This window comes from Bos indicus, chromosome 7 (assembly GCF_029378745.1).
Source record: "Bos indicus isolate NIAB-ARS_2022 breed Sahiwal x Tharparkar chromosome 7, NIAB-ARS_B.indTharparkar_mat_pri_1.0, whole genome shotgun sequence".
Taxonomy (NCBI): Eukaryota; Metazoa; Chordata; class Mammalia; order Artiodactyla; family Bovidae; genus Bos; species Bos indicus.
In genome coordinates this window covers 108,234,928-108,248,363 of record NC_091766.1, presented here as the reverse complement: position 1 = coordinate 108,248,363, position 13,436 = coordinate 108,234,928, and the positions used below count along the sequence as shown (strand labels likewise).

The window sequence follows — 13,436 nt, the reverse complement described above, 5'->3', positions numbered from 1 at the left end:
ACAGAATATAGAAAAAGCACACACAAGGAGCAGCCACCACCCGGGACCACCTAAGGGAGAGCTGGCACTTTGCTCCGTGGCTGGGATCCACACCTTGGTGGAGATGGCACAGCTGTGGCTCGGTGAATAGCAGAGAAGTCACTGCGGTCCTCGGCTGGCAGAACTTGGGGAAGATCAGCCCTGGAGGGTGATGTCTGACTGGAACGCTGTGTCTGCGGTGGGGGCTGGGGGAAGCCTGATGGCCGCGTGCCCTGCAAGAGCTGGGTGCTGGAGAAGCTGTGTGCACTGTGGGAGTCTGCTGCTGGAGAAGGCTGTGTGTGCCACAGAAGCTGGTGGGCTTCTCACGAGGACCAGGAGCAAAGTGCTTTCCCTGCTGCTCCGTCTCTTCAGCAGTCGCTGTGAATGAAGCTTGACATCATGATAGCTGTCAGGAGGGAACATATTTAAATGGCCCAAATCCATTTTCACAGAGCTTACAAAAGAAGTGAATTTAGATCTGAGAAATGATCATTGGTCTTTGGAGCAGTCCATATATCTTTGACTGCTTGGAGTCTGTATACCCCTTTCAACAAACATTTGGACTCCCATCCAGTACACAACAGTTATGTTTCTGTCTAACAAGATACAACAGAAGTTTTCAGTGTTTCCCCCGATGAGCAGATGAAGAGCCCCAAGAGTCATTGCATTCATTGCTGGCTATGTTAATGACTCCACAGGTTAAGTCGGTCATACTGAATGTTCTTTTACATAAAGATTAAATTGTAAAGCTGACTGCTGTATAAAATAAAAATGGGAAAGATGGAAAAATGGTTAGATGCAGATAAACATAAACATACACCAAGCAGATGGAGTGCCTGCAGAGCCGCTGGTCCTCGTTTTTGTGTTTGGTAACAGGCTGTAATTGACAGCTGCAGTGTCCTTTTTCCCTTATTCTCCCTGTCTTCAGCAAGGATCTGCCTGGTTAGGATTCTTTACTTGGTGGTGAGACCCACGCCTACCGCTCTCAGGAGTCTCATGTCCTTAGTCATCTTGCCTTTTCTGGCTGCTGTGGTCTTCTGGTAACTTTACTGTTGGGGATAGAAGTACTAAGAGATGTGGGCCTTGTACGCAGTTATCCCTCTACAGGATGTTCAAGTAGAGGAAAGAGGCTTGTGGATGGTCAGCCGCTCCTGCTGGTAAAGGAGACTCAAGAGTGAAATGGGGATTCAAAACAGTTACATCTGAATTCAACCACATATCCTCATTCTGAGTTTTAGAATCCTGTTTCTTAACCAGTTAGTGGTATAATTTTTGAGAAACTTGACAAGACTTAGAATTAATTTAAAATGTATGCTTGATTTTTAGAAATGTGAGATTTTTTTCCAGGGCTGTCATGGGCACACTCTGGTTCTCATACTGTGCTTCCCTTTGAAAGTTAGTGGGCTCGGGTTTGTGCTTTTCTCCCTGTCAGCCTGCAGGGACACTCGGAAGGGTCCATCATACGTCACGGCTTTTATAGTCACCGTTATGCCGTAAGGTCAGGTGGGCAGACAGCCGGTTCCCCACACGCGCTGGGTTGGCTCGTGGTCGCATTCCACCAAAGATAGTTCAGTTCTGATGCTGCTGCAGCCTGTGCCTTGAGAGCATCCCACTCCAGTTGGTAAGGCTCTCAGCACTGAGCTCAAGCAGAAAGGTCCCACCACAGCAGTCCCATTCCTCCTTCATGGGATCGCGCCTGATACCAGTTCTGTGTCAGTCTGGGCTCAGTCACAAGAAAGAAAACAGTAATTTGAGTAGGATAAGAATTATGAACTACAGTTAGGCTGCATGTGTGCACACTTGTTTCTGATGCTGTGTGACCCCATGGACTGCAGCCCACCAGGCTCCTCCGTCCATGGGATTTCCCAGGCAAGAATAATGGAGTGGGGTGCCCTTCCCTTCTCCAGGGGATCTTCCTGACCCAGGGATCGAACCCGCTTCTCCATTGGCTGGCAGCTTGTTGACCACTGTGCCATGTGGGAGGCCCGAGCACAGTGAATTCTGAGGAATACAGGAATAGCAGATTTGAGGGATAGCCTCAGGGCTGAGACGAAGCACTCTACCACTCTGCCCGCAGGGTTAAGATCCAGACGGCGTTGTAAAGGACACAGCTGTGGTTCTTAGACAAGTGTTTGTACGGCTAGGCTGGCAGAACTTGCTGGAAATCTGCCCTCTGGTTTTTGGCAAAAATCTGGCTTTGGAGTGCTGGAGAAGTTGTTCCCAGGGAAGCACTCCTACTATAAAACCACCAAGATGAGTGCCAGGGGAGGCTGCAGGCACCTCCCCCTGCAGCTGTGAGGCACTGGGGAGAGTGCGTGTGCTTCTGGAGCCAGGTGCTAGGGAAGCCGCTCACGGGAGGAGCCGGGGCAGAAGCCCTGTGGTGCAGAGGCCAAGGTAGGGGTAGAGACAGGAAATCTTCTCCCTGCTGGGGGCAAGCCCGCTGGAACTAAGCAGCAGTCCTTTCCCCCAGTCTCTCCAGCACCCTCTACTGCCTGAGCCTAAGACAGAGGAGGAACACTTAAAAGGCCCAGATCTGTTTTCACAGAAAGGAAATGAAAAGTGAATTTGGAGCTGAGAGGCAACAATTCTGTTACCGGCACACTGTTTTTCTTTTTGTAATGTCTGTTTCAAATCCAGAGTCAAACTTGGGGTTCAGTGCTATTAACTGTGTTTATTAACTTTTACAAAAAACCTTCCTTTGCCTTTTCCTTTTTCAGTCCTGACTGTGGTTTGGCCCTATACTCTGTTCTAAGTCTTCTCAAATTCTTTTTGAAAAGATGGTTGCTGAAGTACCTAGGCTAGGTTATGAGGAGTATACAAAAGACTGTGCTTGCCATCCAAGGTGACACTGTTAACCATCAGGCAGAATCCTGTTCCTACCTAGAAAGCCCAGTTTATTTTGTATTGTAACAGGCATATAATGTAAAATTTACCATTCTAACCATTTTTAAGTGTGTAGTTAAGGGGCATTAAGTACATAAACAGTAACCGCATCCCTCCTCTTCTCATTCTGTGGCAGCCTTCATTCTCCTGTCTGTCCTATGGATTTTACTACTTTAGCTACCTCGTATCAGGGATACAGTGTTTATCCTTCTGTGGTTGACCTTTTCAGCGAGCATCATGCCTTCAGTGCTCACCCTTGCTTTAGCGTGTGTCAGGATTCCCTTATTTTCCAAGGCTCCGTTGTACTCCACTGTTTGTACGTACCCCACTGTTCCAGCTCTATTGGGGTATAATTGACATGTAACATTGTGTACGTTTAGGGTGGACCGTAGGGCTTCCCCGGTGGTGCTAGTGGTAAAGTCCCTGGGTCAGGATGGTCCCTGGAGGAGGGCATGGCAGCCCACTCCAGTATCCTCGCCTGGAGAATCCCATGGACAGAGGAGCCTGGCGGGCTGCAGTCCATGGGGCCACACAGAGTCTGACACGACTGAAGCGAGTTGGCACACAAGCATACAAGGTGTACAGAATGTGGATTTGATACACTTATATATTGTGCAGTGATTATCACAGGCGAGTTGTTAACCTCCGTCAGCTCACATAACTACTGTTTCTGTCTTGTGAGAGCATTTAAGATTTACTCCCTTACCTTATTTCAGGTATATAATGCAATATTGTCACCTATAATCAGTTTGCTACCGTGAATCCCCAGGACTGACTTGTCTTATAACTGGAAGTTTACTGTTTCATGTCTTAGGTGTAAGTCTTTATTCCGTGTCAGGTTAACTTTCTGTGAGTGGTGTAAGGTGGTTGTTCAGTCACTGAGTCGTGTCTTGACTTTTTACAGCCCCATGGACTGTAGTGCACCAGGCTTCCCTGTCTTTTATCATCTCCCACAGCTTGTTCAAACTCATGTCCATTGAGCCGATGATGCCATCCAACCGTCTCATCCTCTGTCGTCCCCTTCTCCTCCCACCTTCAATCTTTCCCAGCATCAGGGTCTTTTCCAGTGAGTCGGCTCTTCACATCAGGGGCCAGAGTACTGGAGCTTCAGTTTCAGCGTTGGTCCTTCCAATGAATATTCAGGGTTGATTTCCCTTAGGATGGACTAGTTTGAGTTCCTTGCAGTACACAGTACTCTCAAGAGTCTTCTCCAGCACCACAGTTCAGAGGCATCAGTTATTCTTAGGGGTTCAGTTTTATGCATGTGATGATCATCTGCGTGTGATTTTCAGTCTTCCCGGTACCATTTATTGAGGAGACTGTCCTTTCCCCCTGAGTATTCCTGGCTCCTTTATCAGGTCTTATGTTTTCCAGGGTTTGTTTCTGGTTCTTGATTCTGCTCCACTGTTAACGTGTGTCTGTATTTATCCCAGCTCCATACTGTTTAATCACTGTAGTTTAATAGTATCAGGAAATGTGATGCCTTCAGCTTTGTTCCTTGCTTTGGCTATTCATGATCAAGGTCTTTTGTGGTTCTATACAAATTTTAATGTGTAAAGTTAGGTTGCCTGAATAATTCCTCTTTTTTTTTCAATGTAGACTTTTTTTGTTATAAACTTCCCTCTTAGATCTGTTTTTGCTTCATCCTATAAGTTTTGGCATACTGAACATGTGAACAAGCCATTGGTTGTTCAGAAGTGTCTTGTTTAATTTCCACATAGTTATGAATTTTCCAATTTCTTCCGGTTGTTGGTTTTTTATTTCTTGCCATTTTGGTCAGAAACGATAGCTGGTGTGACTTCAGTCTTATCAAATTTGCCAAGACTTGTTTTGAGCTCGGATCTGACCTGAAGAATGCCCGTGTACATCCAAGAATGTGTGTTCTGCTGCTGTTGTGTGGGATGTTCTGCATCTGTCTGTTAGGTCTGTTTTACCTAAAGTAGAGTCCAAGTCCAGTGTTTCCTTTTTGTCTTGTCTGAGTAATGTATCTGTTGCTGAAAGTGAGTTACTGAACTCCCCTGATACTCCCTTATTGTTGTCTAATCTCACTTCAGATCTGTTTTTACTTGCTTACTATGCTTAGGTTCTCTGTTATTTGGTACATATTTTTTATGATTGTTACATCTTCTTGATGAGTTGATTCTTTATATAATAATCATCTTTACCTCTTACTACAGTTTTTGGCTTAAAGTTTCTTTTATCTAATACAAGTATAGCTGCCCCTGCTCTTTGATTTCTCTTGAATAGAGTGTCTTTTTTCATCCCTTCACTTGGAGCCTGTGTGTTTCCTGAAAGCTGAAGTGAGTCTCTTACAGGTAGGATATGGTGAGTTGAGTCGTCTTCTTTTTCTCCTTTTGCCACTGTATGCCTTTTGATTGGAGAACGGTAAGAAGTTACTAATTCTTTCTTACCCATTATTGTCTGGCTGTTTTGTAGTTCCCTTGTTCCTTTCTCCCTCTCCCATTGTTTTCTTTGTGACTTGATTTTCATTATCTTTTGTGTAGATAATTTAGATGTATAATCTACACAAAAATCTAATGTAGATTTTTGCTCGATGATTTCTGTGAGGTTTACATAAGACATCTTAATAGCTTATTTTTGCTGGTAACAACTTCAGTTGCATGCAAAAAGCTCTGCCCTTTTATTCCCCTCTTAGGTTTTTGATGTCCCAGTTTCTCTTTGTATACTGAGTATTCTTTAGCAAGTTATTGTAGTGTACTTATTTTTAATACTCTTATGCTCTAACCTTAATACTCAGTAAAATGGTTAATATACTGCTATATTATAGTATCAGAGTGTTCTGAATTTGACCATATACTTACCTTTACTAACCAGCTTGTTCATTCATTCATCAGTAGATATTTGGTTTATTTCTACCTTTTAGGTCTTGTGAGTATAGGTCCTGTCTGCACTTGTAATTTAATTGTAATCAAAAGGGCTAATCAAGCCACAAAAGGATGAGGCTGACTCCTGCTAGATGGTTGTATGATCTGCTGGTCTTCCTGTCTTTCTTACAATAGTGACTTTTTCCAGACATTTGAGTTCCTAAATAAAGTTCACAGCCCAGGTAACTGGGAGTTCAGGCATATCTCAGTGAGGTTACAGATTTAGGCCAAGAGCACCACAGTGAAGTGAGTCGCACGAACGTGGGGTCTCTCAGTGCGTATAAAGCTATGTTTACGGTGTACCATAGTACGTGTATGGTAGCAGCATGTCTAAAGAAGTGTACGCACCTGCGTGTGAGAGTACTTCATTGCTAGGAGCACTGACCGCTATCTTAGCCTTCAGTGAGTCACAGTAACAGCAGAGTTCACTGATCCCAGATCATCAAAACAAAGATGATGATAATAGGAAGTTTGAAATATGAGAATTACTAAAATGTGACAAAGACATGAAATGAGAAATGCTGTTGGAAAAAGGGGCACTGATAGATGTGTTTGAGGCAGGGCTGCCAGAAATCTTTGGTTCGTAAAAAATGCCGTGTCTGCCAAGTACAGTAAAACGAGCTGTGCCAGTACTAGTGAACTGGTAACGTGGGTGCACAGACTCTATGCCAGGAGTCGATGCTGCCATTCAGGGGCACAGTATTGGCTTCCCTGTCTTGAACATCATGTAACCTTGGCTATATTTTACTTTCACAAGTTGAACCTGTCCAAAATATTACTTTCTTTCATGTGATTGATCTCACGCAGAAACTCACAAGTTAGAAGAGAACCACTGTTTTGAAAATATAAGTACGATAGTCAAGTAAATTATTGAGTTATTGAGACAAAATAGATTTTTGTTGTACTTGTGAGAAATAGGTTTGTTTGTTTTTTTCCCTGTGTTTATGATATTTTTGGTTCAGTGCAGAATCAAAGCAAAAGAAACCAACAGGAAGAGGGGTAATGTTGGATGTGATTTTAGATGACACCTTTAAACATGGCTCTCATTGCTGCTTAAAAAGCGTATCTAACAAAGTGTTGTGACTTTCCATTTTCAGACTGCCCTGGCACACTTAGAGTCTCTTGCAGTGGATGTTGAAGTGGCCAATCCACCAGCCAGTAAGGAGAGCATTGATGGTCTTCCAGAGACCCTTGTTCTTGAGGATCACACTGGTAAGTGCAACGTTTCTCTCATAAACGTGTCAGACGACACATTGCATATTCAAGTATGTTACCAGTGCACGTAGAAGATAAAAATACGGTCAGACATTTTCATTAGATTTTCTGTGAAACTTAGAAATTTATCGAGTGATAGGTTGGGACAAATGTTCTCCAGTCAACTTTTCTACAAAAGCAGTTTTTATTAAATTCCAAATTGTCATGCATTAAGCAGAAATACATTTGCCAATTAATTGATCAAATTCTGGTTCTTTCATCTTCTGTAGTTATCATTTATGAGTTAATGTGTTGGATTTCAGTTTTGTTAAAATTGAACCTTGTGGGATTGATAAGTCACATTCTTTGATTTCAGCTATTGGTCAGGAGCAGTGCTGTCCAATCTGCTGCAGTGAGTATATTAAGGATGACATAGCAACAGAGTTACCCTGTCACCATTTCTTTCACAAACCTTGTGTCTCAATTTGGCTACAAAAGGTGAGTTGCAGGTTTACATTTTTAGAATTAATATTTTAATGGCTTCTTCTACAAGTTAATGATGATAGTAGTGTTTTTTAAGCCTGTTATACTTAGCTACATACTCAAAATATTTTTTAATTTAGTGTTTAAAATTGGTTACCCTTTAATGATTACAGATTAATGGTAATATCAAGCTATTTTACCTTACTAAAGTGTGAGTCTCTCAGTCGTATTCGTCTCTCTGTAACCTCATGGACTGTAGCTTGCCAGGCTCCTCTATCCATAGGATTTCCCAGGCAAGAATACTGGAGTGGGTTGCCATTTCCTTCTCCAGGGGATCTTCCTGACCCAGGGATTGAACCTGGTTCTCCTGCACTGCAGGCAGATTCTTTACTATCTGAGCCATCAGGGAATCCCTTTAACTTACTAACATTTTCTAAAAAAGCAATGTAAGAAAATGATGTTAGGATAAAACTAGTTAGATCTTTGATTGTATCTCTGAAATCTGTTGTTTTCAAAAATATCTTAAGCCAGGAAGTCTTTGGGACTACTCAGAGTACTGTAACATTGTACAGATATTCTGCTAACATGAGATGGTATCTCTAAAAATGAGGATAAACAAGGTCTTACTGTGCAGCACAGGCAGCTGTAGTCGATATCCCGTGATAAACCCTAACGGAAAGGAATATGAGAAAGAACACACAGATAGCGGAGTCACTTCGCCATATAGTAGAAATTAACACAACATTCTGAATCAACTGCATTTCAATAAAATATTTAAAAGGTAAAGTAGAAATGGTTTGATAAATATTTAATAACCTACCAAGTACCTCTGATGCAATTTTTATATACTGTTTTTTAATGTTTACCCAATAATTTTTAAGTATATTTGAATTACTTTAAAAAGTATTCTTTAAATCTCAGTGAGCTCTATTCTTGCATAAGGGATATTTACATGCAGTTCAGTAGAAGCTCCCAGATCGCTCTCTCAGCTTGATTTCTTAGGGATATGGCTCTCTGTCTCCTCCATGACCGTTTCCTTTGATCTCTTCTCTCTCACTCCCACCCTCTCCGTCCTCCCTTTTCTTTCCTTTCTTTTGTTTTGTTCTTGCTCCCCTTCTACTGCCACTTCATCTCTGTCAAAATTCTAGTTAATATCTGTCAGATCCAGTGCAGAAGTGTTCATTATGCCTTTATAATATCTAAAGTTTCTGTCTAGGCTTTCAAGGCCTTCTGGGATCTAGTCCGTCCTTCAGATTTACTCCTCTGTACCTTTACTCATGCCTAGCCTGGTGTGATCATCCCCTCACTGTAAAAATAGAGGTTCTGGGGCGGTCCAGCTTACATGCCACCTTTTCTATTCTTGGCACCCTCTTTCTTTAAACGCCCACAATAGTATCAGAGCCTCAAGAAGGGTCTCGTGTTGTCTGTGCCTGCCGTGTGTCACTCCTGGGTGGGACATGTGCGTTTCCCCACTTCATCCTGATAACAACTCGGGGGCATCTTGGTGTCCTTACTCTCGTTTCCTGGTAGTTGTCACTCACCAAGGTTCCATGGCTGCAGTGTGCTTGGCTGAGACTGGACTCCTATTTGACTCTCAGATGTTGCTCTTTGGCTCCATCTCTATGGCAAGTGCACAGTACCTGTTTGCTGAATTAAGTTCTTGAATTGTAAATATTGCTTATGTTGTACAGTCTTGAATTGTCAATGATTTTTGCCTTAACCCAAGGTCGTAGTTTCTTCAGTCTCTCTCCTGTCAGGAAGCAGCATAGTGTGAAGCCTTTCCTCTGGGGAGAAGGTTCCCAAGATACATATCTTTGTCACCTTCAACAGCATGATTTCTTCAACCTGTTTTCTATCGGGGAGATCTCTGGGGAAAAGACAGTTTGTGAGGGGATTATCTATTGCCAGATGGCAATCTCTGTAATCTGCCATGGGTCCTAAAATCATGTACTCCCAGTCTAACTGCTTTCCCTGTTCCACCTTCCCTCATTGATTTGTTTTATTATTCACAAGGCACCTAACTCTTCTTAACTTTCTGAAAAGGAAGTATATGGCTTTATAAAGAAGGGCTGCAGTCCATCTGCTTTGACGTATCTGTACCGCACTAGAGTGAGGTTTTACTATATATGTGGAAGATCCTAGGGGGGTGATTTGATGTAATAAATACATGAATTAAGTAGGTCTCTGGTTTCTCTTAATACATACATCATAGATTCATAATAATTCACTTCAGAGGAGGACGTGCCCTGCGACTCCTAGCTCGCCCTTGTAGCGCCAGTGCTCAGTGGAGAGTACGGTAGATGCTCAGTGATACTCACTAAAGGAAAGATGAGTGACCTATAACATACAGAACTGATGAGGAAACATTGTTCCCTCAAAGAAATCAAGAGTCTGATTGGGATGAGGGGAAATCACCTCAGAATTCTGCTTCTCTGATTTGTGGGTTGACGTTCATTTGTTGTTACAGTATTTGACTTTTTTAGGATAATGCTACTGTTCTGATACTTCATAGCAATTCAGACCTTTCCGTTTGTTGGCTGCCAACTTGCTCTTCTCTCCCTCCATTTTTCTCCCTTCAGTCCGGGACCTGCCCCGTGTGCCGCCGTCACTTCCCGCCCGCTGTGATGGAAACGCCCGCAGCTGCTTCCGCTGAGCCTGATCGTGACGCGCCCCCTGCAGGCGACAGTGCTGCAGAAGCCCCCTAAGCCTTCCCACTCGAGTGAGATCAGTCTATCAAAGTAAATCTGCAGATTCCTTCTAAATCCGATGTGCAAATAATTATATATAAATATATTAAAAATGCTATATATAGTCTATGCCATAGTTTAGAAAGAGAATATTAACCTTTCTAAACTTAAGTTTAGGTTTGCAGAAAGTACTAAACGTTTTCAAGCTGAATGTTGAAGTAGTGCATCCGTTTTCTTTAGTTTAACATGTTATTAATTGTAAAGTCAAGCTTATCAATTAATTCTCTCCAGAAGAAATAATCATCTATGTGGCACACGTTGTTGATTTTGTCTGGAGTACTGCCACTAAGTGATTATAATTAAGCTTTCCTATTTGCATCAAATGTGAAGATTGTGATTACAACAGTAGTAAAATTTGGCTTCGTTGGAAATAAAAAGGAATTATAAAGCATGCTTTTTCTTTGGTCCCTTTGCTTCATCAAAACCTCTTGGTTGGTAATACTGAGTGGTTTTGTAAGAAGGTATATATCCTTTCAAATTAAGACTTTTTAGAATGCCAAACAAAACTTCTAGCTAGAGTATCACAAAATGTTTATATCTTAATTGTAGTCTCCTTGAAATGGTTAGGTAGAAAATTATTATATTTGAACTGGTGGATGTGTGTAAAGTAAAGTTAGTAAAGAAAAGTACCGATCTCCTGTGCTCGGTGCTTGGTGCAGTGAGATTACTTAGATGGCCTTACGAGATCCTTCTGTTTGTCTAAAGTTACACTTGAAGGTCCAGAACACTTATGGCACATTTGTGAAATAAATACTGGATAGAGTTAAAGGTGATTTTCACTCTGTAATATTTTGGAAAGTCTGAAAAAAAAAAAGCATGAAGGGTTTTAAAACACTCATTCTGTTGTATCCCAAAGGAAAATCTGAATCCTTAAAAAAACTAGAAAGTTAATTGTACTATCTTGTATAAAGCATCAAATTGATGGAGTACAGGACAGATTTGACCACACCTTTTTACAACATATCTAAACCTTCCTGTGTTACAATTTATTATTTTAAAGTATTGCTGGACAGAGATTATTCATATTACATTATCAGCCTTTGTTTCTCTGCACTAATATATTTTGGTAAAACTATTCACCCAGAATTAAAATAGTGTCAAATGAAGCTGTAGATGAAAAAAGAATAGATTGTATGATTCCCTAGTAACTGTGTGAACAGAACTGAACAGGTAACACAGCTCTGGTGTTAATTTCCTTACCATAAAAGGAAAGATGCTGACCTCAAATTTAACCTCTGAAAGAGACCTGTTCACAAGCTTTTACACAAGAGAGAAAATCAGCTTTCCTCACATTTTTTTTTTTTTTAATGGGAAACCTGACCACAGAGTCACCTCTGTGATTATGAAACCAAACTAAGACTGCATAGCTTTCTGTTTAGGTTGTCCCACCCAGTAGGCAAGTATATATCAACATGGACATGATATTTAACTTAGGGATGCTTTAGATACCAAGACCGGAGAATGGTGATGGGTCTTAGAATGCCACATTTGAGCAAGTAAAATAGTAAAGCACATAGTGAGTGTACATCCATCGAAGTAGTACATCGATAATTTAGTTTGGACACTAAAACAGGAATGTTTATATGGCTTCCCAAATGTAAAGTTCGCGTTTTATTTGTGTAATTTCTCTGAGTATTTATATTCCATTTCTTTTCTCCATTCTTAAATGAATTTTCACTGTTGGCACATTTGAGGCTTAAATATAAGGAACACAAAACTTGCATTCTAATTTTTGCATATATTGTAAATGTGTCTGGTATTTACAGCAAAATACTGTGTATCCTTTTATGGGTAAAACAAAACTGAACATTGCATGCATGTAATGTGGTGACTTTGTAATTTAGAGGTTCTTCGGGGCGTCTGTGACTTTCAAAATGCTTACATTCAGCCTTAATGTTGCATTAGGTAGCATGTTTTCCTTCTGATGTATATAGTCACTGTTGTATAAACTAATCTTTGCTTGTTTTCTACTCCGTGATCTTTCCATACCATATTTCATTGATAATCAGTTAGTGTCAGCGGTCAAATCAGATTAAGGTTAATTCTCATGTGTATATTGTGGAAATTTGTGGTTAGTGTGATTTTTGTTGTTGTTGTTTGTTTCCTTTAAGTAATAATGATCAGTTGTGACACTTACTGGTTAACTGACATTGTTACAGGTTTTCTCTGTAATAAGCCACACGTTATATTTAGGCAGTATAATGGGACCTTGGTTTTCTTCTAGATAGCAGCTGTCAGAAGGAAAATATTTCCTCTTTGCCTATTAAGATTTAGCTATTATCTGCCAGTTGTTAAGAGGTTTTGGTTCCAAATTCAACCAGCAGTGTTGAGAGCTGAACTTAAGATAGCTGTTGTACTTTTTGCTTTCCATCTGTTTCCGCCCTTCATTCTTGGCTCCCTACTATCTATAAACATCTGCTGTGAAGGAGAAAAGTTCAATAAGAGTTGGCTTAAAGATTCTGTAAAAAATAAAATTGAGGTTTTAGAATTGTCATTGTAACAAGCTGATATAATCTGAGGCTGACAAGGCAACTAAATTTTGAAAATTTAGAAAATTTTGAAAAAGTAAAGAATATATGATGGTAAATTAGAAGTATTAGTATTAATTAAAATATTGTTTCTCTTATTTCTCTATTATATGTTAAGTGACTTGACCTAATAATTTTATTTTTTTTTAAACGTGTTCTTCTTTCTTGTAATATGAATGCTGATATTTAAAGGTAAATCTATGTGGTTTTCTTTTGTGTTTCTTGTTTATCTCTAAGCTAAGTCTTTAAGATTATTTGTGATCTGGATTTATATATAAGCTGTTAAATATATATGAACTGTTAAAATGGAATGCAAGCTTTTCAAAAGCCCAGGTCTAAATGTAATGATTGGTTTATTGTTCTACAACCCCAGACCATCATTTTTCGTGTAAATCATAAACAATAAACAGGATATACTCAGTGGTCATTTCTAATATTTAATCATGTAGTCATATCACTTCTATAACGTAACCTCCTCGAGGATTTAGTGTTAATAGCAAAGAACACAGGTCTTAACAGGAAGTCTGGAATAGGCTCCTGAGGACGTGATTTTATAGTCCTTCTGCTGTGATCCAAGAAGGAAGAGGCTAAAAGAGAACTCGGCTGTACGGAAGTGGTTGGTGGCCTTGCAGAGGGCGAGCCGCTCCGCGCGCCTGCAAGGGCTGGATTTCAGCATCACAGGAGTGTCGCCCACATGC

General features: G+C 40.8%; 1 protein-coding gene across 1 annotated transcript in view; it reads left to right on the top strand.

Annotated features, from left to right (window-relative positions):
- Positions 1-13,179, top strand: part of PJA2 (praja ring finger ubiquitin ligase 2) — a 73,005-nt gene extending 59,826 nt beyond the window's left edge. The window contains exons 8-10 of the mRNA XM_019965502.2: positions 6,884-6,998; positions 7,357-7,478; positions 10,043-13,179. Coding sequence (XP_019821061.1) covers positions 6,884-6,998; positions 7,357-7,478; positions 10,043-10,168 — 363 coding nt within the window. The 3' untranslated portion in view covers positions 10,169-13,179. The remainder of the gene's footprint in view (positions 1-6,883; positions 6,999-7,356; positions 7,479-10,042) is intronic.
- The last annotated feature ends 257 nt before the right edge of the window (positions 13,180-13,436 follow it).